General features: G+C 49.2%; 1 protein-coding gene across 1 annotated transcript in view; it reads right to left on the reverse strand.

Moving 5' to 3' along the window:
- Window positions 1-9979: 9979 nt before the first annotated feature.
- Window positions 9980-25121, reverse strand: part of LOC142565800 (stAR-related lipid transfer protein 7, mitochondrial-like) — a 32278-nt gene continuing 17136 nt past the window's right edge. Inside the window, exons 5-6 of the mRNA XM_075676338.1 lie at window positions 24319-24501; window positions 9980-18326 (exon numbers count right to left, since the gene is read on the reverse strand). Of these exons, the coding sequence (XP_075532453.1) occupies window positions 18120-18326; window positions 24319-24501 (390 nt within the window). The 3' untranslated portion in view covers window positions 9980-18119. The remainder of the gene's footprint in view (window positions 18327-24318; window positions 24502-25121) is intronic.

Below are 25121 nucleotides of genomic sequence, written 5' to 3' on the forward strand. Positions count from 1 at the left end.
CGTGCAGTCCGAGGTGCCGACGCGCGAAATGCCTAGTCGCAAGCTCGAGGAGTCAGCCCTCGATGCGCTCATTCGCGCAGTTCGAGGTGCCGACGCGAGAAATGCCTAGACGCGGGCTCGAGGAGTGGACACTGGATGCGCTTATTCGCGCAGTTCGAGGTGCCGACGCGCGAAATGCCTAGACGCGGGCTCGACCCTCGATGCGCTTATTCGTGCAGTCCGAGGTGCCGACGCGCGACATGCCTAGTCGCAAGCTCGAGGAGTCAGCCCTCGATGCGCGCATTCGCGCAGTTCGAGGTGCCGACGCGAGAAATGCCTAGACGCGGGCTCGAGGAGTGGACACTGGATGCGCTTATTCGCGCAGTTCGAGGTGCCGACGCGCGAAATGCCTAGACGCGGGCTCGACCCTCGATGCGCTTATTCGTGCAGTCCGAGGTGCCGACGCGCGAAATGCCTAGTCGCAAGCTCGAGGAGTCAGCCCTCGATGCGCTCATTCGCGCAGTTCGAGGTGCCGACGCGAGAAATGCCTAGACGCGGGCTCGAGGAGTGGACACTGGATGCGCTTATTCGCGCAGTTCGAGGTGCCGACGCGCGAAATGCCTAGACGCGGGTTCGACCCTCGATGCGCTTATTCGTGCAGTCCGAGGTGCCGACGCGCGACATGCCTAGTCGCAAGCTCGAGGAGTCGGCCCTCGATGCGCTTATTCGCGCAGTTCGAGGTGCCGACGCGAGAAATGCCTAGACGCGGGCTCGAGGAGTGGACACTGGATGCGCTTATTCGCGCAGTTCGAGGTGCCGACGCGCGAAATGCCTAGACGCGGGCTCGAGGAGTGGACACTGGATGCGCTTATTCGCGCAGTTCGAGGTGCCGACGCGCGAAATGCCTAGACGCGGGCTCGACCCTCGATGCGCTTATTCGTGCAGTCCGAGGTGCCAACGCGCGAAATGCCTAGTCGCAAGCTCGAGGAGTCAGCCCTCGATGCGCTCATTCGCGCAGTTCGAGGTGCCGACGCGAGAAATGCCTAGACGCGGGCTCGAGGAGTGGACACTGGATGCGCTTATTCGCGCAGTTCGAGGTGCCGACGCGCGAAATGCCTAGACGCGGGTTCGACCCTCGATGCGCTTATTCGTGCAGTCCGAGGTGCCGACGCGCGACATGCCTAGTCGCAAGCTCGAGGAGTCGGCCCTCGATGCGCTTATTCGCGCAGTTCGAGGTGCCGACGCGAGAAATGCCTAGACGCGGGCTCGAGGAGTGGACACTCGATGCGCTCATTCGCGCAGTTCGAGGTGCCGACGCGAGAAATGCCTAGACGCGGGCTCGAGGAGTGGACACTGGATGCGCTTATTCGCGCAGTTCGAGGTGCCGACGCGCGAAATGCCTAGACGCGGGCTCGACCCTCGATGCGCTTATTCGTGCAGTCCGAGGTGCCAACGCGCGAAATGCCTAGTCGCAAGCTCGAGGAGTCAGCCCTCGATGCGCTCATTCGCGCAGATCGAGGTGCCGACGCGAGAAATGCCTAGACGCGGGCTCGAGGAGTGGACACTGGATGCGCTTATTCGCGCAGTTCGAGGTGCCGACGCGCGAAATGCCTAGACGCGGGCTCGACCCTCGATGCGCTTATTCGTGCAGTCCGAGGTGCCGACGCGCGACATGCCTAGTCGCAAGCTCGAGGAGTCAGCCCTCGATGCGCTCATTCGCGCAGTTCGAGGTGCCGACGCGAGAAATGCCTAGACGCGGGCTCGAGGAGTGGACACTGGATGCGCTTATTCGCGCAGTTCGAGGTGCCGACGCGCGAAATGCCTAGACGCGGGCTCGACCCTCGATGCGCTTATTCGTGCAGTCCGAGGTGCCGACGCGCGACATGCCTAGTCGCAAGCTCGAGGAGTCAGCCCTCGATGCGCTCATTCGCGCAGTTCGAGGTGCCGACGCGAGAAATGCCTAGACGCGGGCTCGAGGAGTGGACACTGGATGCGCTTATTCGCGCAGTTCGAGGTGCCGACGCGCGAAATGCCTAGACGCGGGCTCGACCCTCGATGCGCTTATTCGTGCAGTCCGAGGTGCCGACGCACGAAATGCCTAGTCGCAAGCTCGAGGAGTCAGCCCTCGATGCGCTCATTCGCGCAGTTCGAGGTGCCGACGCGAGAAATGCCTAGACGCGGGCTCGAGGAGTGGACACTGGATGCGCTTATTCGCGCAGTTCGAGGTGCCGACGCGCGAAATGCCTAGACGCGGGCTCGACCCTCGATGCGCTTATTCGTGCAGTCCGAGGTGCCGCCGCGCGAAATGCCTAGTCGCAAGCTCGAGGAGTCAGCCCTCGATGCGCTCATTCGCGCAGTTCGACGTGCCGACGCGCGAAATGCCTAGACGCGGGCTCGAGGAGTGGACACTCGATGCCCTTATTCGCGCAGTCCTAGGTGCCGACGCGCGAAATGCCTAGACGCGGGCTCGAGGAGTGGACACTCGATGCCCTTATTCGCGCAGTCCTAGGTGCCGACGCGCGAAATGCCTAGACGCGGGCTCGAGGAGTGGACACTCGATGCGCTTATTCGCGCAGTCCGAGGTGCCGACGCGCGAAATGCCTAGACGCGGGCTCGAGGAGTGGACACTCGATGCGCTTATTCGCGCAGTCCTAGGTGTCGACGCGCGAAATGCCTAGACGCGGGCTCGAGGAGTGGACACTGGATGCGCTTATTCGCGCAGTTCGAGGTGCCGACGCGCGAAATGCCTAGACGCGGGCTCGACCCTCGATGCGCTTATTCGTGCAGTCCGAGGTGCCAACGCGCGAAATGCCTAGTCGCAAGCTCGAGGAGTCAGCCCTCGATGCGCTCATTCGCGCAGTTCGAGGTGCCGACGCGAGAAATGCCTAGACGCGGGCTCGAGGAGTGGACACTGGATGCGCTTATTCGCGCAGTTCGAGGTGCCGACGCGCGAAATGCCTAGACGCGGGCTCGACCCTCGATGCGCTTATTCGTGCAGTCCGAGGTGCCAACGCGCGAAATGCCTAGTCGCAAGCTCGAGGAGTCAGCCCTCGATGCGCTCATTCGCGCAGTTCGAGGTGCCGACGCGAGAAATGCCTAGACGCGGGCTCGAGGAGTGGACACTGGATGCGCTTATTCGCGCAGTTCGAGGTGCCGACGCGCGAAATGCCTAGACGCGGGCTCGACCCTCGATGCGCTTATTCGTGCAGTCCGAGGTGCCGACGCGCGACATGCCTAGTCGCAAGCTCGAGGAGTCAGCCCTCGATGCGCTCATTCGCGCAGTTCGAGGTGCCGACGCGAGAAATGCCTAGACGCGGGCTCGAGGAGTGGACACTGGATGCGCTTATTCGCGCAGTTCGAGGTGCCGACGCACGAAATGCCTAGACGCGGGCTCGACCCTCGATGCGCTTATTCGTGCAGTCCGAGGTGCCGACGCGCGACATGCCTAGTCGCAAGCTCGAGGAGTCAGCCCTCGATGCGCTCATTCGCGCAGTTCGAGGTGCCGACGCGAGAAATGCCTAGACGCGGGCTCGAGGAGTGGACACTGGATGCGCTTATTCGCGCAGTTCGAGGTGCCGACGCGCGAAATGCCTAGACGCGGGCTCGACCCTCGATGCGCTTATTCGTGCAGTCCGAGGTGCCAACGCGCGAAATGCCTAGTCGCAAGCTCGAGGAGTCAGCCCTCGATGCGCTCATTCGCGCAGTTCGAGGTGCCGACGCGAGAAATGCCTAGACGCGGGCTCGAGGAGTGGACACTGGATGCGCTTATTCGCGCAGTTCGAGGTGCCGACGCGCGAAATGCCTAGACGCGGGCTCGACCCTCGATGCGCTTATTCGTGCAGTCCGAGGTGCCGACGCGCGAAATGCCTAGTCGCAAGCTCGAGGAGTCAGCCCTCGATGCGCTCATTCGCGCAGTTCGAGGTGCCGACGCGAGAAATGCCTAGACGCGGGCTCGAGGAGTGGACACTGGATGCGCTTATTCGCGCAGTTCGAGGTGCCGACGCGCGAAATGCCTAGACGCGGGCTTGACCCTCGATGCGCTTATTCGTGCAGTCCGAGGTGCCGACGCGCGACATGCCTAGTCGCAAGCTCGAGTAGTCGGCCCTCGATGCGCTTATTCGCGCAGTCCGAGGTGCCGACGCGCGAAATGCCTAGACGCGGGCTCGAGGAGTGGACACTCGATGCCCTTATTCGCGCAGTCCTAGGTGCCGACGCGCGAAATGCCTAGACGCGGGCTCGAGGAGTGGACACTCGATGCCCTTATTCGCGCAGTCCTAGGTGCCGACGCGCGAAATGCCTAGACGCGGGCTCGACCCTCGATGCGCTTATTCGTGCAGTCCGAGGTGCCGACGCGCGACATGCCTAGTCGCAAGCTCGAGGAGTCAGCCCTCGATGCGCTCATTCGCGCAGTTCGAGGTGCCGACGCGCGAAATGCCTAGACGCGGGCTCGACCCTCGATGCGCTTATTCGTGCAGTCCGAGGTGCCGACGCGCGACATGCCTAGACGCGGGCTCGACCCTCGATGCGCTTATTCGTGCAGTCCGAGGTGCCGACGCGCGACATGCCTAGTCGCAAGCTCGAGGAGTCAGCCCTCGATGCGCTCATTCGCGCAGTTCGAGGTGCCGACGCGCGAAATGCCTAGACGCGGGCTCGACCCTCGATGCACTTATTCGCGCAGTCCGAGGTGCCGACGCGAGAAATGCCTAGACGCGGGCTCGAGGAGTGGACACTCGATGCCCTTATTCGCGCAGTCCTAGGTGCCGACGCGCGAAATGCCTAGACGCGGGCTCGGCCCTCGATGCGCTTATTCGCGCAGTTCGAGGTGCCGACGCGCGAAATGCCTAGACGCGGGCTCGACCCTCGATGCGCTTATTCGTGCAGTCCGAGGTGCCGACGCGCGACATGCCTAGTCGCAAGCTCGAGGAGTCAGGCCTCGATGCGCTCATTCGCGCAGTTCGAGGTGCCGACGCGAGAAATGCCTAGACCCGGGCTCGAGGAGTGGACACTGGATGCGCTTATTCGCGCAGTTCGAGGTGCCGACGCGCGAAATGCCTAGACGCGGGCTCGACCCTCGATGCGCTTATTCGTGCAGTCCGAGGTGCCGACGCGCGAAATGCCTAGTCGCAAGCTCGAGGAGTCAGCCCTCGATGCGCTCATTCGCGCAGTTCGAGGTGCCGACGCGAGAAATGCCTAGACGCGGGCTCGAGGAGTGGACACTGGATGCGCTTATTCGCGCAGTTCGAGGTGCCGACGCGCGAAATGCCTAGACGCGGGCTCGACCCTCGATGCGCTTATTCGTGCAGTCCGAGGTGCCGGACGCGCGAAATGCCTAGTCGCAAGCTCGAGGAGTCAGCCCTCGATGCGCTCATTCGCGCAGTTCGAGGTGCCGACGCGAGAAATGCCTAGACGCGGGCTCGAGGAGTGGACACTGGATGCGCTTATTCGCGCAGTTCGAGGTGCCGACGCGCGAAATGCCTAGACGCGGGCTCGACCCTCGATGCGCTTATTCGTGCAGTCCGAGGTGCCGACGCGCGACATGCCTAGTCGCAAGCTCGAGGAGTCGGCCCTCGATGCGCTTATTCGCGCAGTCCGAGGTGCCGACGCGAGAAATGCCTAGACGCGGGCTCGAGGAGTGGACACTGGATGCGCTTATTCGCGCAGTTCGAGGTGCCGACGCGCGAAATGCCTAGACGCGGGCTCGACCCTCGATGCGCTTATTCGTGCAGTCCGAGGTGCCGACGCGCGAAATGCCTAGTCGCAAGCTCGAGGAGTCAGCCCTCGATGCGCTCATTCGCGCAGTTCGAGGTGCCGACGCGAGAAATGCCTAGACGCGGGCTCGAGGAGTGGACACTGGATGCGCTTATTGGCGCAGTTCGAGGTGCCGACGCGCGAAATGCCTAGACGCGGGCTCGACCCTCGATGCGCTTATTCGTGCAGTCCGAGGTGCCGACGCGCGAAATGCCTAGTCGCAAGCTCGAGGAGTCAGCCCTCGATGCGCTCATTCGCGCAGTCCGAGGTGCCGACGCGCGAAATGCCTAGACGCGGGCTCGAGGAGTGGACACTCGATGCCCTTATTCGCGCAGTCCTAGGTGCCGACGCGCGAAATGCCTAGACGCGGGCTCGACCCTCGATGCGCTTATTCGTGCAGTCCGAGGTGCCGACGCGCGAAATGCCTAGTCGCAAGCTCGAGGAGTCAGCCCTCGATGCGCTCATTCGCGCAGTTCGAGGTGCCGACGCGAGAAATGCCTAGACGCGGGCTCGAGGAGTGGACACTGGATGCGCTTATTCGCGCAGTTCGAGGTGCCGACGCGCGAAATGCCTAGACGCGGGCTCGACCCTCGATGCGCTTATTCGTGCAGTCCGAGGTGCCGACGCGCGAAATGCCTAGTCGCAAGCTCGAGGAGTCAGCCCTCGATGCGCTCATTCGCGCAGTTCGAGGTGCCGACGCGAGAAATGCCTAGACGCGGGCTCGAGGAGTGGACACTGGATGCGCTTATTCGCGCAGTTCGAGGTGCCGACGCGCGAAATGCCTAGACGCGGGCTCGACCCTCGATGCGCTTATTCGTGCAGTCCGAGGTGCCGACGCGCGACATGCCTAGTCGCAAGCTCGAGGAGTCGGCCCTCGATGCGCTTATTCGCGCAGTCCGAGGTGCCGACGCGAGAAATGCCTAGACGCGGGCTCGAGGAGTGGACACTGGATGCGCTTATTCGCGCAGTTCGAGGTGCCGACGCGCGAAATGCCTAGACGCGGGCTCGACCCTCGATGCGCTTATTCGTGCAGTCCGAGGTGCCGACGCGCGAAATGCCTAGTCGCAAGCTCGAGGAGTCAGCCCTCGATGCGCTCATTCGCGCAGTTCGAGGTGCCGACGCGAGAAATGCCTAGACGCGGGCTCGAGGAGTGGACACTGGATGCGCTTATTGGCGCAGTTCGAGGTGCCGACGCGCGAAATGCCTAGACGCGGGCTCGACCCTCGATGCGCTTATTCGTGCAGTCCGAGGTGCCGACGCGCGAAATGCCTAGTCGCAAGCTCGAGGAGTCAGCCCTCGATGCGCTCATTCGCGCAGTCCGAGGTGCCGACGCGCGAAATGCCTAGACGCGGGCTCGAGGAGTGGACACTCGATGCCCTTATTCGCGCAGTCCTAGGTGCCGACGCGCGAAATGCCTAGACGCGGGCTCGACCCTCGATGCGCTTATTCGTGCAGTCCGAGGTGCCGACGCGCGACATGCCTAGACACGGGCTCGACCCTCGATGCGCTTATTCGTGCAGTCCGAGGTGCCGACGCGCGACATGCCTAGACGCGGGCTTGAGGAGTGGACACTCGATGCGCTTATTCGTGCAGTCCGAGGTGCCGACGCGCGACATGCCTAGACGCGGGCTTGAGGAGTGGACGCTCGATGCGCTTATTCGTGCAGTCCGAGGTGCCGACGCGCGACATGCCTAGACGCGGGCTCGAGGAGTGGACGCTCGATGCGCTTATTCGTGCAGTCCGAGGTGCCGACGCGCGACATGCCTAGACGCGGGCTCGAGGAGTGGACACTCGATGCGCTTATTCGCGCAGTCCGAGGTGCCGACGCGCGAAATGCCTAGACGCGGGCTCGAGGAGTGGACACTCGATGCGCTTATTCGCGCAGTCCTAGGTGTCGACGCGCGAAATGCCTAGACGCGGGCTCGAGGAGTGGACACTCGATGCGCTTATTCGCGCAGTCCTAGGTGCCGACGCGAGAAATGCCTAGACGCGGGCTCGAGGAGTGGACACTGGATGCGCTTATTCGCGCAGTTCGAGGTGCCCACGCGCGAAATGCCTAGTCGCAAGCTCGAAGAGTCGGCCATCTATGCGCTTATTTGCACAGTCCGAGGTGCCGACGCGCGAAATGCCTACACGCGGGCTCGAGGAATGGACACTGGATGCACTTATTCGCGCAGTCCGATGTGCCGACGCGCGAAATGCCTAGATGCGGGCTCGAGGAGTCGACGCTCGATATACTTAGTCGCGCACTCGGAGGCGTCGATGCACAAAATGCTTAGGTGAGGGGCCGAGAAGTCCGCGCGCGATCTGCATGATCGCCGAGTCGGAGTCTCCTTATGCGCGAGATGCTTAGCCGTGTGTCCGAGGATTGCGTGCGCGATGTGCTTGGGAAACACCGAGTGCTGAAAGGCTTAGCTGCATGTCCGAGGACTCCGCGCGTGAATCTCGCGAAGTCCGCGTCATCGATGCATGGTATGCTTAGCTGCGAGTCTGAAACTCCCACAAGCATAGGGATTGGCCAAGGTATACTGTGATGTCCGCGTAACGCCCGTTTTCACACGTCGAAATTACGGCGATTACGGCGAGCGGAGACGTCACTCACGAGGTGCAAACAGCCGAGCAGACGACGCGAGCGCCGGACCAATGGCGAACCGCGCTAGAGTCACGTGGTAGGCGCGACCAATCGCAGACTGCGACACGACCTTCCCTCATTTGCTTTTTGTGTGCTTGTTTCTGTATGGAGGAGGTAACTGAAGCGGTAAATTTGAAGACGGAGAAGTGCGCTTTCCAACACGAGACCAAGATGGTGGAGCTCGGTCGCGCCATTACGGAGATATTGTGGCTGGAAAAACGCTGTTCTTTCTTGATTTCCGCGAGATTTTTTGCCCCCTTGGCTGATAAAACGAATTTTTAGAGCACTTCTAAGTTGTTTACAGTGATTATATTTGAGTATCAGATAGAAATAGGGTTATAAAAGCTGAAAATGATTTTCAAAAAATTGATTTTTTGTCAATTTTCCGCGATGCCAAAGCCGCGTTCCCCTTAAGAACACTAGCTATATTTGTGCCGAATTTCTATGTCTACTTTTCACACAGTCACTTTTATCTGGACAAACAACTACCAGACGACTGGAAAACCAGAAAGGCCATTCCAGTCTTCAAATCAGGTAACAAAGATCCAGCCATTCATTACCGTCCCATTCCTCTCACAAGCGTGCCCTGCAAGCTCATGGAACACGTCATCTACCGCAGGGAAGGAATTTCGCTTGCGGAGGCTAAACGGCACTAGTGGAAAGGGAGTCTTAGTATGCAGTGGACCTTGCCTGTTGAAATCACGGGTTCGCAGCACTGAAATATTTCTATCTCGACTATTAATGGAGCCGATTTGAAAAATTTTTGCAGCAGAACACTCCCTAAAGGACACGTAACAACTTCCAGTGCATAACCAACATTTGCTATGAGGTCTGGTGAGGGGCCTTTTAAATGAAATGAAATAAAGTTCTATTTCGCTGTATTTCGTCGCCACGACACGCAACCTTTGGCCAGTGCTTTGCCCTCTTGGCTTCTCTGCTGTGTAGGTTCCTGTGCGCTAGCAGAAACGAAGAGAGAGAGAAAGCCAGGTTTCTATGCAGTTTAAGAATTCGCAAAATTTTGGCAACCCAAGACTCGTGAGACGGCATCGTTTAATATATTGTGAGGCCATTCTATTAGTCAGAAAGTGTTCCAGAGCTCCTTTAACAGGCGAATGCACGTAGCAATATTTTTTAAGGCATGTACACTGAATTTCACCAGCAGGCCCAGGCTGCTCCAAAATTCGGATGCCCCAGAAGTGTGTTGGTTCTAGGTTCTATCCCTGTACCACGATAAATTTTTTAACTGCAATACTTTTCGACAGACCCATATGGGTATCCTTTGTGACGTCTGCTGCAAATAGGTGAATGTCAATTTTTCCTTTCATAAATTTTCCTTCTTCCGCAGAACTGATCAGCCATGCACTTGAACCTGACACTTTGCAGTACCAACAATAGGATGAATTATTAATAAAGCCTCTGGCCAGCTTTAGTGTCGTGAATAGAAGCTTTGTTGATGAATAAAGCTGCAATGTGTATTAAGGGTGGATCAAAGCTCAAAACATGCTCCAGCACAGGCTCTTTTATACAGTAGATCAAATGAGCACGACACTTGTATATATACAAGCTGGAGCTTTCAGTTCCCATGCTGAATGGTTACAATGAAAGCATTAAAAGAGCAAATGTGAGCATGAAACAGTTTATTTATCCCCATCATGACATTGCAACAACTCCAGGATACATTTCCTACTTCCATACGTTTCATTCACATCACTACTTGCAGTTTTTGCTCGAAATGCTTGCAATGATACCCTATAACAGAGAAGAAAAAGCATTGATGCTTGACAAAAGGCAACCCTTTAAATTCAAGCTTGTGCATGTATATGGCTTGCCATGACCATACCTAAAATGCAGTCTGGCAATCAAGAAGTGTGCGTCAGTCATTTGTGTTTACAGGCAATTTGCAAGACTATGTATCTTAACACCCATCCACATTTTAATGCCCACAAGGTATTTAAGTAAGGAGCTAACCAGACCAGCAAATGCCAACTGGAACAACACAGTAGGTTTAGAGTGAATGAGGGCTGAACAAATTTTTAAAAAACAAAAGCAAAGAAGAGTGCATATGTTTGACAAAACTGTAAGTCACCCTCCCTGGCTTCCCAGCACAGTAAAGGGCAGTACTGGCCATGTTTTCAGGGCTCACACCTTTAGCTTTTCCTCCACTGCAAGCCTAGAAATATCAGACTTTCGAAAAAGGTTACAAGGACATGGCCTCTAATAATAAAAATCGGAGCAATAATGTAGGCACGTACCCAGGATTTTTTTTTCAGGAGGGGGGGGGGGCTACACTCAGGGTAACTTTTCTATGCGAATGAGAGGGGGGGGGGGTTGTACTTTTACTAATACAAACATTACTAATTTCTACCATTTGCTATAAAGGCACGTAAACCCGCAAAAGAGAAATGAAATAAGGTGTGTATCACAAGTACGCCTGGGATATACACATATGCATTACTTGGCAAACAAGGAACCACATCAAATTGACTCATGCAGGAAGGGCACAGTCAAGAACAAGTAAACAAACGAAAGCATAAAATGAAAATTTCTAGTAGTTTTGCTAATTAGCTCTGGAAGAATTATCGAGATAGATATATTTCCAGAACAATCACAGTTCTTTTGTATCCCTTGTTTACTGCTCTACCAAGTTAGGTGCCAAAACCGACTTGTATTGTTATTTGGGAAGTTGTGTAATGAAGCGTGGCCGCCAGTCTTGTACAACCGCGTAGAGCACAGGGCTTTGCGGATCTATACGTGCTGCGCCCCTGCGGTAGGTTAGAAAAACATCTGTATAAGCACAGCAGAGAAGTAGCCACGTCAGGCGGCTCGAGTGATAACTATAGAAGCGCCATTCAATATACAGGGAACCATTCTCCACTTCCGGCGGCATTTTCTCTATTTCCTTTGTAAATAAAAGGATTTTCGTGCATAAATATTTCAACTAACAATGTTTCAATTTGTTAATTTTGTATTTTCCTTACTGTTTGGCTGTTGCCTCGGCTTTCTCCCTTAGTAAGTTGCTTAATTTTTCAACTTCTTGCGACTCTTCTCTCCCGTTGCCAATTTTGCATGAAAAATGCTGTACAATTAGGGGTGGAAAAAAAAAAAGAAGAAACCAGACAAGGTAATAGGTGACAATCATAGGGCTTATGGGTTCAATGGTTACTGCAGGGCTTGAGTGAAATTTTTAGAACGTTGAGAAGATATCAGTGGGGCCTGTCCAGCAGATTTTGAAACAAACATCGAAATAATGAGAAAGGCGAAAGCATTCCACCATTTTTTTAGCTGGGAGAATATCAATCTGTTTCATGCCCCCAGTTCCGTGGCCTTTTCCTTGGCCTGATCAGCGATCGCTTCCATGCCTCGGCCATAATAATACTGTAACAGCAGCCCATTGTTGACCGCTGAATAGATGTCAAGTTTCAAGATTGTTTTTAGCAGCACTTCAGGAATATGGGCGAATAGTGGCGGCGTGCGCGGGGGTAGGGGGGGGGGTATGCGTTTAATTTCGGCAGGGGAGGGCTCCACCCCCACTGCAATGTTTCGTACACAACCAACTTGTAACATGAGCCTAACAAGAGGTAATAGAACAGTGGTGTCTCGCTGAGCAAGCATTTTGCAGAGCGAACACGGTTCCTCTGTACGAACTAGACATATCCGCACACAGATGTGCCTATGTGCTTTCTGGGCCTCCCTAATCCTGAGCCACTATTATCCCTCACCTAGCCAGGTTCTCACGTCACTCTCCTCTCATCTTCAGAAATGTGTAGGTGACTTTTATCATTCTGAACCTTTAAAAAAGCTATGACAAAGACAGGAGAACATTTTTCACAGCAGTGCCTTCTGCCTCATCTAGCTGAGAGACATGAACTCAGAAGTGAGGAGTATTTCTAAATAGCAGATGGCTGTAAACACTAAGCTGGATGTCAACCTTTCTCAATCTCGTCGTGAATGTGCTCCATCCTTGATAAATACACTGACAAATTTTTTCTAACGTGTTGTAACAATTTTTGGTTTTCACATAAATAACCAAGCTCCCAAGTTCCATGAGCCAATTAAAAGGCTTCCTATAGTCATTGGAAAAAGAATTATGGCAGGACACATCTCACGATGAATTTAAACATCAATGCAATTAGCATTAAAGCAATGTGATGACACACAGTATTGCCACCGTAGACACACAAAGTGGCAACCTTGCTGATAACCGCAATGCCAAATGACACCATGACACGGTATACCTTGCTGTAATTACTGCTCCCAGTTGGAGCTCTGTAGTATATCCTGGATGCAACTTCGTTGCAGTGGCTCTTCATCAAGCGTCCGTGCTCAATGAAGAGGTGTCTGTTGTGAATGGGGTGCTATCACTTCAATATATTTTAGGCTCTGTCCCCTTTGTGTCACCTTGGCACATCCATTCTGGGGGATTGGCCAAGAATGGGCACATACTAATACCAGATACACAGTGCCGAAGATGTCTCTTGGGGCACACACCCCGTGGTACATACCCAGTGACCCAAGTTGTCTACTAGGCCAGACAGCAGCCAGCTGTATATTTAGGCACATATCCAGTGAGCCATGTCTGCTTGGCAAACAGCAGCCACCACATACCTAGAGGCCCAAGCTAGCAGACAACTTGGGTCACTGGGTGAAAGAGGTTAGATAATACCACAAAGTGGGTAAAGTTCCCAGAGAATACTAATCACATTAAAACACTTCCCAGAGAACGAACCTGTCACAGAACAAGCCCACCCCAGAATGAATTAAGTTCGTGCTGCAAGGCACCACTATATTTTATTTATATGCCATGACGCCATCACACACCCAACTTTCTTAATGCCCAGCCAAGCAGGTACAGTATTAGACAGTTTTAGTTTAGCATCCTTAATGGAATAGTGGGCTTAGCAGAATCGAAATGCATATGCACAGAATGCAGAATAACCTAGCGTTTAGCATATGCATGCTATTTCTCAGATTTAATGTTACTTCACTGCGTGGTTTATATCATTTACGTAAAACATGCTGGCGGTCCCAGCTGGCCGCTTTGAAGTGAATTTGGTGTTGCCTTTGTAGAATTCACTTGTTCATAGCAAATGACTGTAAACAGCTATCGCTTAGTCTTGGGACTCTCTGACGACAGAGTATTATGGATCACCTTGCATAGTTTTTGAGATTGTTTCTCGTTTTGGACACTTCAAGGCCTAAAGAGAGAAACTTACTGGATGACAGTGCCATCTATTGACGAAGTTGGGAGATAGACGCGACAGCCTCCGAGATCAGAAGGTCTTGGAGGCCATGGTTGACAGCTTGTACTGCTTGTACTAATTTCACTGCGGATCAGCAGACGTAGAAAGTACAGCTACAATGCGCTCCTGGCTTTCACTGCGCTGCCTCATGCACTCTTCAGGCGCACACGCAAAGCATGGTGAACAGATAGAATCTTTTAGGTGTACTATGTATGTGAAATTTAAAGCATAATGGTATAGCGTCCCACAAGTAAACTACGCTATCACACTATACTAAATCTCACTTTCTGCAAAGTTCGTTTGCGGAATGGTAACGCTATTTCCCTTAAACCCGCTATTACGCTAACATTAAACTAAAACTGTCTATTGCTTCGACTGTATGTGTGTTACAAAAATCACTCCAAGCCTGGGACCCCATTATATCAAATGATGAGCAACTGCCTGCAGTCGCAGGTTAGGTATGTTCCCCACGTGACATTGTGCATTCTTTACATGTTGGGCAATGCTCAACATGCAAAGTTGATTCCAGTTACATGTTGGGTAGCACCTGCCAGAAGCACGTGTCAGTTACAATAGAGTATTTATCCTATCTTTCTCTTTTCTTGGTATGCTGAGCCATCTTGTAGGGACTCTTTGAACACACATTTAACGCTTTGCAAGTCTGCTGTGGGAAGACAGCACATGAATTAAACCAGCGATTGTAATATGGTTCAAAATACATTGCATGTCAAATGTTATTTGAAAAATAAGATGAGAAATGGGTGAGTGAGGTACACATAAAATGGCACAAAAAATAACTGACATCTTTATAACTATTTTATCACTACAACACACCGTGCTTTAACAACATCAATAATCATATCTTAGCTTAAAGTTACCATGAAAAAACGGTGCAATTAAAAAATCTACAAAAATTACTGGGAATATAAATGCCTGAAATCTAGCTAAAGAGCCACCAAAAAAAAAAATAGTCGCCTTAACATTTCTACCTTAAAGCTGTGCGCTAAACAAGAGGTGCAGTAAACCCCATCTGCTATTGTGCGCCAGCTAGCCACAAATAGCTGCAGATGGTTCGCAAAGGTTCAACCTAAGTGAAGTTGGTTACCTGAGTGGACACACAAAAACGAAATCTTGGCATTAAGCTAAAACAAGTTACATCTACAATCTTTCATTACTAGGAAAAAAAACAAACTATAACAGCACCACACTGCAAGAAATTCTGGTGGCAAGGATAAAACACGACAACAAATGGTGTGCAAGAGAACTGAGGTGCTTCAAACTTCACCATTCAAGGTGAGTAACAGCAAGCCATTCATCATTGAAGTGAAAGACTATAGTAACTAACCTAAAAGATACCACCTGTTGAAGCAGTATTATACAAGGTAACAGCCAAAGAAAAATCAAAAGAACACAGCAGAACCAGGCACTGCACTAACTTCCCAGGAAAACATGTGTATAATAAAAAACCACTAACATGACTAGCACCTAACTACCTATACAACTACATTCCATCAACAAACAACATTCCGTACAAAAGCGTTCCCTCATAAAGCTGGGGTCATAATAAGCAGCATACAGAGTTGTAATCCCTTACATAGATCAGAGATGGATGTTTCAAGTCATAGATTGGAGAGGTGTGTTTTTGTGCAAGGCAAAATAACTAATCATTCTCATGCCAGAACTAAGACTTTTAAAGAAGGGAGCAAAAAGACAAGTCAGGTCTTAACCAACACAATATTCCAGACCTTAATAATGGTTGGCTACCATAAAAACTAGAATATAGGTAGAGTTTCTTTCCCAAAAATATTTTGAAAAAGTTCCCTTTCTTCTTACACAGCAGTCTTTGACACAATTCCACTTCTCGTCTGGCTGCTATGGGATAAAAAATTAAAAAAAAAAAAAAAACGGAGAAAGTGTCCACAATTTTGAATTGTTGCTGCTGCTAACTTCGTGGAAACTTCGCAAACATGGTGTGAACATGTGCTACTACTGTCTCGGGGTGCAAAATTAGCAGGCCTCCGCTTGACTTTAGTGCTGCTTGAAAATGTGATAGAATTCACAGTTGCAAACAAAAGCATGTCAGCACTGCACTGCTTGGCTGTGAAACGGTGCAACCATGGTGAGTGCAACTGTTGACGTTCACTGAAAACTTAATTACATGACCACTAAAATGTTCATGCTCAACTTGAAGAAACCATATGGTGGAATTTATTTGCGTGCATTGTGCGAGAACGTTTATCCACTGGGACAAATTGACGGCGCAGAAGAGAAGTCTCGTCGGTCACCATAGTGCATGAAAATAGCACAAAAAACATGAAGCTGCAATTGACGGAAGATGCCTGGCAACCACGCGAGGATGCCTACAGCCAAATGCAGTCATTGCTGGCGTGCACCTCAGGTGCCTAGTGCGTGCCGCGCATAGCCTGATGACAGTGTTGCACCCATGCCTAGCCCTACCTAACAAATGTCTTGGATATCACCAGTGCTGGGCTGTGGAATGTCATAAGTGACCAGCAGCTGTCCCTGGATGAGAATCCTCACAGTTTACATGTGGCTTTCATTTCTGACGATGAATGGGTGTATTGATTGAATAACTTCTAAAAATTTTATTCACCTCAAGGTCAGGGGTCGACCTATATTCCATGTGGACCTATATTTTGACTTTTATGGCATCTTACACAGGAAGGGTCTGTCCCGGTTGCTTTCTGTGAAGCGAGTGGTAGGAGGAATTATTAAGTTTATTTACAATTCTAAATTTTCTGCATCTCGAATAAACTGCAACCATGACTAATATAATCAGTAGGTTATTGGCACTAGTTCGGGCTCATGGTTATGTTAGGGCATAGCTAATAGCTCAAATAGCATGAATTTACATCTAAAACACGTAGGTCAATGATAAGAAAAAGCATTTTTACAGAGCTGACTGACAAAATCTCATTACATAACATCTATGCTGCTTTTCTGCAACATGGGATTTGCAAGGGAACCATGTATCAAAAAAAGCTGCTGAGATACAACAGATTCTCCTTAAACAAGCTGTCTGATAAGCTGAACAGTTCAAGGATTTTTGTTTTACTTTCAGACAGATTTAGTGCACTTTTTATTTGGCAAAACTTTAAATAAGATCAACAGATTTCCTGGGTCCCTTTCATGTTTGCTCTAAAGGAGCGCATAGCATGTCAAAGGTCCACTCATCTTGGTAACAGTTTCTAGTTAACGTTCTATTGCTGTTTCATCTCCCTTGCTGTCCGTATCTCAACAGTGCTAGAAAAATTAGCACTATGTCAAACCAACTCACCCAATAATTGGTACCACCAGTTACAGTAACTATCTACAAAATGGCTAGAAGGATTTTCCTCCCACCTGCAACTACTGTGCACATACTAAATCACTGTAAGCTACTTCTTGTTTCTGGCTTTATGGCAAACCATGCACTTGGCTGTGATATTTTAGCTGTGCACAACTCTTTTCAAAATTCCTTACGCACACTTTCATATAACCTAAGATTTTAGAACCTCTTTCCAGACATGCTGATGTACCTATTGCTAGTTTATATGTGTCCTAGTGTCTTGCTAATTCCTATTTGATTTCCTTGGCTTGTATTGGCTACTCATGAACACATCTATGTCACCTTAGGTCAAATGCACAACACACACCATGACATTTTCACAAAACAGCTTTTCATACTGCTGGCATTTGAGATATCATATTACTGGTGCTGCTAATATGTAACTATATCATGGGCTTGGGATGGGGGGGGGGGGTTGTAAAAAAAAAGCACTGTTTGGGAAAAAAGTAGAACAACCTCCCAAATGAGGCAAGGCTTCAAATATGTGAAACATTTCTACAAAATGTGAAGGCTATACACATGAATACTTCAGTTTTCTGCCAGTGGAACAAATGCTGCAATTGTAAAATTATTGTGCATTGCTATGTCTAGACAGATAGTTTTCACAGCAGTGCCTCAGCACCAAATGGCTAGGTTCATGCAGCAATTTGCCTTGGCTTGTTCACAGGTCTACAACGTCAGTCACCACTTAACTGGATGAGAACAAGTTTTTTTTGCACGCCCAGAAACCTCAGCAAGAATAAACTGTCCATGGCAGTCAACAATTAATTCCTGTACCACTGTGTTAGTTCATGATATCACGTCACAAAGTCTAATTCAGTTTCTGCTCAGTAAAGCACACTTTCAATCTACAAATAAGATCCCATATACACACTTTGTAACTTACACTGGCAGACTAATGAACGGCGTTTCTTTGTGGAAACACACAGTGCACAGAGCACTTACTGTGCAAATGTGTACACCAAGCAGTTATAACCGCTTAGCCAGACAGATCGAGTGTGCAGCTTCACAAGATTTTGGCTGTGCCCATGTCATAACAGCAAAAATGTTACTTGCAATCTCATACTGCTGAGCCCACCTGTGAATACCTTAAATTGACACACTGCAAGCAATGTTGAAGGCGGTGCACAACACCATGTAAAGAGACCAGCCCTTGAGAGAGATGACCTCCTCAAGCATAGGCACACTGAACTGATGAGCTCTGGCCACTAAGATTTGGCTGTGGTGCCTTTGTGCTCTTGAGGTGCAAGTCCTTGGCTGCGCAATGCAGCTTCTCAATGAAGTCTGGCACGCCTGAGGCTGCCATCCAGCTGTAGATCGGCCCCGGAAACGAGGATCGCGGGTCATCATAGTATGACAGCAGGAAGTCAAAACCATCCTGAAAAAAAAAAAAAAGAGAAAAGAACAGGATATGCAATCATATTAAATTTGGAGCGTCAGAAAATCAAGTAACCTACATGCTGCCTGAAAGAAGTGTAATGCACACCGTAGCTGCCTACATGTTTAGACCCATGAATAAGTTCACTTTCTCGTTTTTTTTTCCTATTTATTTTTGCATAGCACATGGCCCACAGTCTTCTGTCTGAGCATGCAAAGTTGAAAACAAGTTTGCAATGGCACCTCGAAGTGAGCTAATCATGTAGTCTGATGAAGTGCCTGCTGAACACCCAAATTGAAGGAACTATCAACTGTTTTTCATTCACAGTGAAATACCTGGGTGGAGTCCCTCCTACCATTTATTTCCACATATATGATAGGAGGTACTTATCACAAATTATACTACTAGTACTGTATTATATAGGTCAATGGCTCTCTTCAGATTTTTTTGCACTATGTAAGAAGCCTTTTTCAGCAACAGACGGCGCATGCTGACTGATACTGATGCACTTTCATCTCTAGCCAGGGCATCGATAATTTTTCTTGCTGATCGATAAATTTTATTTGCCAGAACAGGGCCTGAAGTTATATCTCTATCCTGAAGGGAGTTCCATCAACGCAACGCAATGCTGGCGGAAAGCAGGAATAAATCGACACGAAAAATCATCCAAGCCCTGGCCATAGATTAAAATGCAATAATGTACATCAGCACATCGTCTACCACTTTCAGCAGCAAAGAAAAAAGTATGTGCAGTGCAAAAGAAGCTGGACATTGCCATCAACATTGTGGGGCCTGAAATGTGCTCTTGGGACAAAAGAAAGACAACACAGTAGTTCAAACAAACACAGAGGGCACTTATTTCACCTTTTACGCACCTATCTAGGCATTACCAATAGAATGGGCTGATGGGCGCACAACAAATTGAGGAAATCCGATTCACCACAACCAGATAGCGAGAGAATATGTTTGCCCCCATGACGGACACCAATGCCTAATCGTTTGTGTTATTGAAACTCAGGGTCGAGGACGAGAGACGGACTCTTGGAGCAGACAAAGAGGAGATGAAAAGCTTTATACAGTATGTACATATATAGCAGGTAATAGCATACAAGTAGTGGTGCCGAAGTGCGCACCAGACCGATGGGGCAGCTAGTCGCGACTCTCTCTAACAATAGGCTGGCTCTGCCTTAAATCCCTTTGGCAACCCATCATCGGCAGGAATGATGCCGGGCAGGTCCTCAAGTCACTGCACATCGCCTTCCACTTTTGTTGCAGGTGAAGTCTAAGCTACATACCACCGGATTCCACGGTAAGGGGACAGCAGTTCTGTGGAATTTTGCAGGCTGTCAGTGGATTCTTCGTGGTACTCTGTGCCCCCGGACTCCTCAGTTTGACCCAGGGAAATTGGTCAGCAGTTTCTTGGAACATTGAAGGTCGTCAGTGGATGTTTGAAGCCCAGCACAAGGGTACCCACTTCAGAAGAACGAGGGGAAAGGGGAAGAGCGCCCGTTGCCTTGACCATAGGCATGCAGTGTAGCCCAACAGCATGTACAGTCCCGCTAATGGTGGCGTGTTCGACCAATTGTGTTCATCCATTCTGGTGTTCTGCTCCTAAGCCTTTCGCAGGATGGTCCCGCGAATGGCTGGTGAGCGTGCAAAACGTACACCCAGCTAGCCGACCCTAAGACAAAGAGGAACAGGCTATGCCCTTTAGCATGAGTAATCCCCCCGTTAGGTGATGTTAGAAGTGCAACGCTTGTGCCACCTCTTGTACGAGTCTGCAACTACACCGATCGTCGGTGGCACGCAGCTATGCAGGCAAGCAGGATGACAAGAGATACGAGAGCCATGCGGGGAAAACAACATCAGGGGACGTGTGAGAGCTGAGTGTCCCCACCACATTTATGATAGAATAAAGTATGAAAAGGTGTTTCTAATCCAGTCACTTCTCCCCCCTCACATAATGTAAATGTTTTGCAGCTGGGTCAGAACCTGGCTCTTCAGATAAATTTGGCCGGGCATGTCCAGTGACCATTTCTTATTTTGATGAAAAGGTTTTATTTTGCTGCCTGAATGCCAAAGACAATAAAATCAATAATTTGTTTTCATGAAAAAATTTGCAGCGCCCGGTAGACCAGAAGTGCTTTATGCACATTTTGCCATATCCGCATTTTGGTTAACTTAAAAAGAAGAAAAAAAAAAGAAAACTGCTGTGGCTATGGCTCTAAAAACATATACATGTATAGTGATAAGCTGCAGGTCAATAGCATTGATTCAACTAATTACAGTAGAACCACATTCATACCTTTGGAAAAAAATGTGTGAAAACATGTATTAACCAGGGAAATGTATGACTCAAGTCGCTGAAATGTTTGATAGACTTAACTGTGGTTTACGTCTATGTGAAGTGCTTTGCAAATTGTTGCAGCACGAGATGCCAGCGCCCGCTGTTCTTGTGGCTTCGGCAAGCCCCCTTACGGTTATGCTCCTCCAATTTGGCTTCGGTAAGCAGCTTCGAATGGGGCATTTTGGCGGGAGGTTTTGATGTGCCCACTCAGTGTGAGGTGTTGCGTCATGATACACCGCCACGTGTGGAGGTGGTGGCGCCCTACAACCTGACTCAAATTGTCGATTTCTTTTTGCGTAGTGTTTTAAGACGGTGATGGGAAACCAAAACAAGGTTGAGCCTGTGGGCGAATGCCAGAATACGAATACGGTTCATACGATGCCTACAATGCCGCAGGAGTGAAACATGACACTCACTTCATGCCGCCTGCAGCAGGAAACGGGCGCGTCTTATTGTCTTTTAAAAGCGTGCAGTATGCATCCAACAGCACTATGCCCCCGCACTGTGAAACAGATAGCTGGAGATGCTTATTGCAGTTGGTTTGGCGGCAATAGCTGTGAATGAGGCGTGCAACGATTCGGGAGATTTGCTGATACTGGAACAGGAAACCCAGTGCTTTATAATGTAAGAAGGGTGGGTGAGTATTGTAGTGTGGGGAAGCTGCTGGCAGTGAGTGGCTACTGTTATCGATTATGCGCACCTTGTGTCTTTTCTTGTTTACACGGGACCTAGCAGCTGGAAAACGTACTATACGACCACAGTTTGGCGATGTCCTGAACGTTGGTGGTGAAAGATACGTGTTTAACAGGAACGTAAGAACTGGTAAGATGTGTAACTGCATTAAGCCATTTCTTTGTCTTCTCAATTGTGAATGTTGGTACCAAAAAATTCTACGAAATGGGACCATATCAGCAAGGTTCTACTGTACTATGGAGTATCACCACCAGGATATGGCGGAAAAATATTTCGACAACGGGACATTCCAAAACATTGGCCAAAGTTCTGATATTTTTTCTCTGCATCTATAAAGAGCACAGCTTCCAAATTTTGTTAGCCTGTTACAACGAAATGTGACGCAAATATCTTTGCCTATGTCCTCACTAAAGATCCATGAGGAGCACTAAGTTTATTGTCTTAAACTAATCCAATCTGGAAAAAAGTTTGTTAGATAAATTGTTCGATTTTTTTAATAACCGAGAAATCTGATAGAATAAAGGATACTGCAACTGCAACATATGGGGTCCACGCGTGCTCGAAGCAGGTTCCTTTCCTTTACGGCACAAAAATGCTCCAGGATGGTTTGGAAAGTGTGTATTGAGAAAACATGAAATTCTTGGGTGAAAACATTCGGCACGTTCCTGGACAAAAGTCTCAAAATCTGTGCGTGGGCACAGCGACAGAACGGCAGCACATGGCTTAGAGCGCTTGCTATTGATATCGCATTTTTAACTCTTTCAATAGCACGCCTATTCGCAACTCCAAGCACAGTAGAACCTCGTTCATAGGTTTTGGAAAAAATCACGAGAAGAAACGTACCAAATGGGAAAACGTAGGATCTGAAATAACTAAACAAATCTGACGGACTGAACTATTGTTGACATCTACGTAATCGATAAAGAAATCAATCAATTTTAATGCGATAGCGTTAAGGGACCCATGTTACAGAAAATCCGGTGTCAGCGTCCTTGTGAGCGAGAATTCCCGTATATATTTCGGTATATGTATATCGCACACCTTGCTTTATGACATGTGGTATATGTGGGTATACTGCAATACCATTCTATCACTAAAGCTGCTCATATATTGTCTTACATTCTTGACAAAGTTATTCCTTGGAATTTTGAGAATGACAGCCCACAACCAAATCTCATAAAACAAAATGCCGACAGTGCATGCCTTTTATGTTAAATCTTCTCAGAATGAAATATTAAAAGTGCGAAACAATAAAAGAAACCTGAAAAAGATATAATTTTTTTTTGGAGCTACTGTGCACAACCTTCAGGATTGGCCCACGCAAGAGGCTGCATTTCTACCAGAAAGCTCACCTTAGTGCTGTATTCGCCACCAGCGTTTCCCGGTAAACATTATGGTTACATAAGTGGCAGCTGCTGAGAAGCATGAGAAGCAGTCAGGAATCTATGAATGCTATCGCATTTCACTCTTAAAGGCAAAATTTTTATTGGCAGTTTTTCTGTGCGTTGCTAAACATTTCCGTTGGAATTCTTCTGCAAGCAAAATCACACACTGTTGCTAATTATGACGAATCTTTAATTATTTGTCAGATTTGACAATTTTTGGCAGATCGGGAAGTCTGGAAAAGACATTTTGAATGAAGGTATCGTCGAAACTAGCCTCCAGTGAAGCTAGAGGCAAAATTTTAGGTTTGGTCAACTTGGCAAAATAATTTTTAAGTAACACTAGCAGTGAACATACAGAAAGAAGCTTCACTCATTAGGCCCACTTTGTGATCCGATGCAAAGGTTGTTTTACAATGTCTCAAACAATGGCAGATGCTCCTGAATGGGCGTTATTTTCATAAATGTGCTCAACTAATATCAAGGTCAACATTATTTTCCCCACCATCCATCGGTTGCTTTTATCGAACAGCAGTTTGACAGTGTATGTACAAATTATCACAAGCAATCCTTTCTGTCGTGTCGGGTTTTCACTTACACTAGAGCACACAGTCGATTTTAGACCATGTGTATGCCCTGTTATAGAGGTAATCTGCTGCAAATGCAAAGAGTGGCGTGCCGAGATGGTGTAGCATCATGTGCACTGTATTTCTGTCTGCTTAGTACTGGAGATCTCAGAGTTTCGGAAACACATTAAAGTGAGAAGCAGATGAAGCATTCGCTACCTGTTGCCGGGGGGAGGGGAGGGGGGGGAGACTGGAAGGCAAGTTGGCACGTCTCCTTTTCTAGCATGGCCATGGCTGGGCATGGCTGTCGGTGTGGCTGAGCACATATGCAGCCCACACATTTTGTTTTAGACGTAATCTGCCATGTAAGCAAAAGAGTGAACGTGCCGAGATGGTGTGGCATCATGTGCACTGTCTTCCCACCTGCTTAGTAGCAGATGTTGCGTAATGAAGAGTTTTGGAGACACGTTGAAGCCTGTGCTGCCCGCTGCAAGTGCCTTTTGTGATAGCGTCGCTCCACTACAGGCGACATGAACACGTGGCTGGCTTCGCCTCGTACCGCAGATGTGAAAATATCGTCAACATGGCACGAAACAGCATCTTTCTTTACCGACTTTCATATTTAGCAAAATGAACTTTTTTCTCGTTCATATTTGTTTTTTCAGATTTCCTAATAATTGGAAAATTTTTTAGGCCCCTTCTGTGTAAGAAAAACCCATCGGCAACTGCACTTATTTGCATCAAAGGCCAAATTTCAATGAGAGGAAATTTCAATATAACGAAGAAAATTGCCAATTTTACCGACTGTTATATCGAGGTTTAACTGTACTCGCACAAACCTAGCATGTAGCCATTCAGATGATTCACTGACATTAATTGGAAGGCTGTGCACATTAGAGGAAAGAGAGAGAGGATCCCTTAGCACTCCGAGAAAGCTGGTGGGCTTCCCCGAGGCAAGAAAAAAAAAGTAGCAAAGTTACTCCTACCAATATAGGTGCACTCACCTCATCTATGCTTCGGTGAGGTCTGATCACCATGTGTGACGTGTACTTGGTCACTCGGACACACTCATTGATAGGAGGGCAAGCTGGGTGATCTGTTGACCGTGACATGAGCACCATTACTTTGCGTTGGTCATCAACAAATGCTCTTCTTATGTACACATAGTCCCGCTTGTACATGGGAAACTGAAATATAATGTATATATGAGATGAGCAGGCAAAAATACTTAGCCAGAACACCACTCGTACATTCACTCTTAACAGTGGTAGCAAAGCAAAAAACATTATAGCAAAAGCAGTTCTGTGAACTCCGATCCATTTGTTTACAATACTGCCCTCAGCACCTGGTACACAATGCAAAGGATGAATCTTCTCCATGCTACAAAACTCTTTAGTTTTACTGATTTATTTTTTGTGCTGTTATTCATGAAAAGCCAACTGACAAGTAATGAAGCATTTTGTTACTATCTACATTCAATCTCTGTCATTATTTAAAAGCTGGCAAAATGATACTGAGGTAAGGCAGCCCAGATCGCCAACATGCCTTCTATTCCCCAACAGTTATCAACAAGCATTCAACAAACATAAGAGCTCTCATACCACTGTGTGTAACTGTTATCAAAAGCACAACAGACTGTTCTGATCTAATACACTAAACTTTTGACTAATTTGACTGGGACAAGACAGCAAAAATTAGCCAAATTATCTGTCATTAAATAACAAGGCATAATGTGTAAGAATTTGCTGCCATTTTATTGGCCAAAATTATCAATGACCATCAGTTTCCCTTTGAGCTGAACTACTGA

Source organism: Dermacentor variabilis, unplaced genomic scaffold, assembly GCF_050947875.1.
Source record: "Dermacentor variabilis isolate Ectoservices unplaced genomic scaffold, ASM5094787v1 scaffold_12, whole genome shotgun sequence".
Classification (NCBI taxonomy): Eukaryota; Metazoa; Arthropoda; class Arachnida; order Ixodida; family Ixodidae; genus Dermacentor; species Dermacentor variabilis.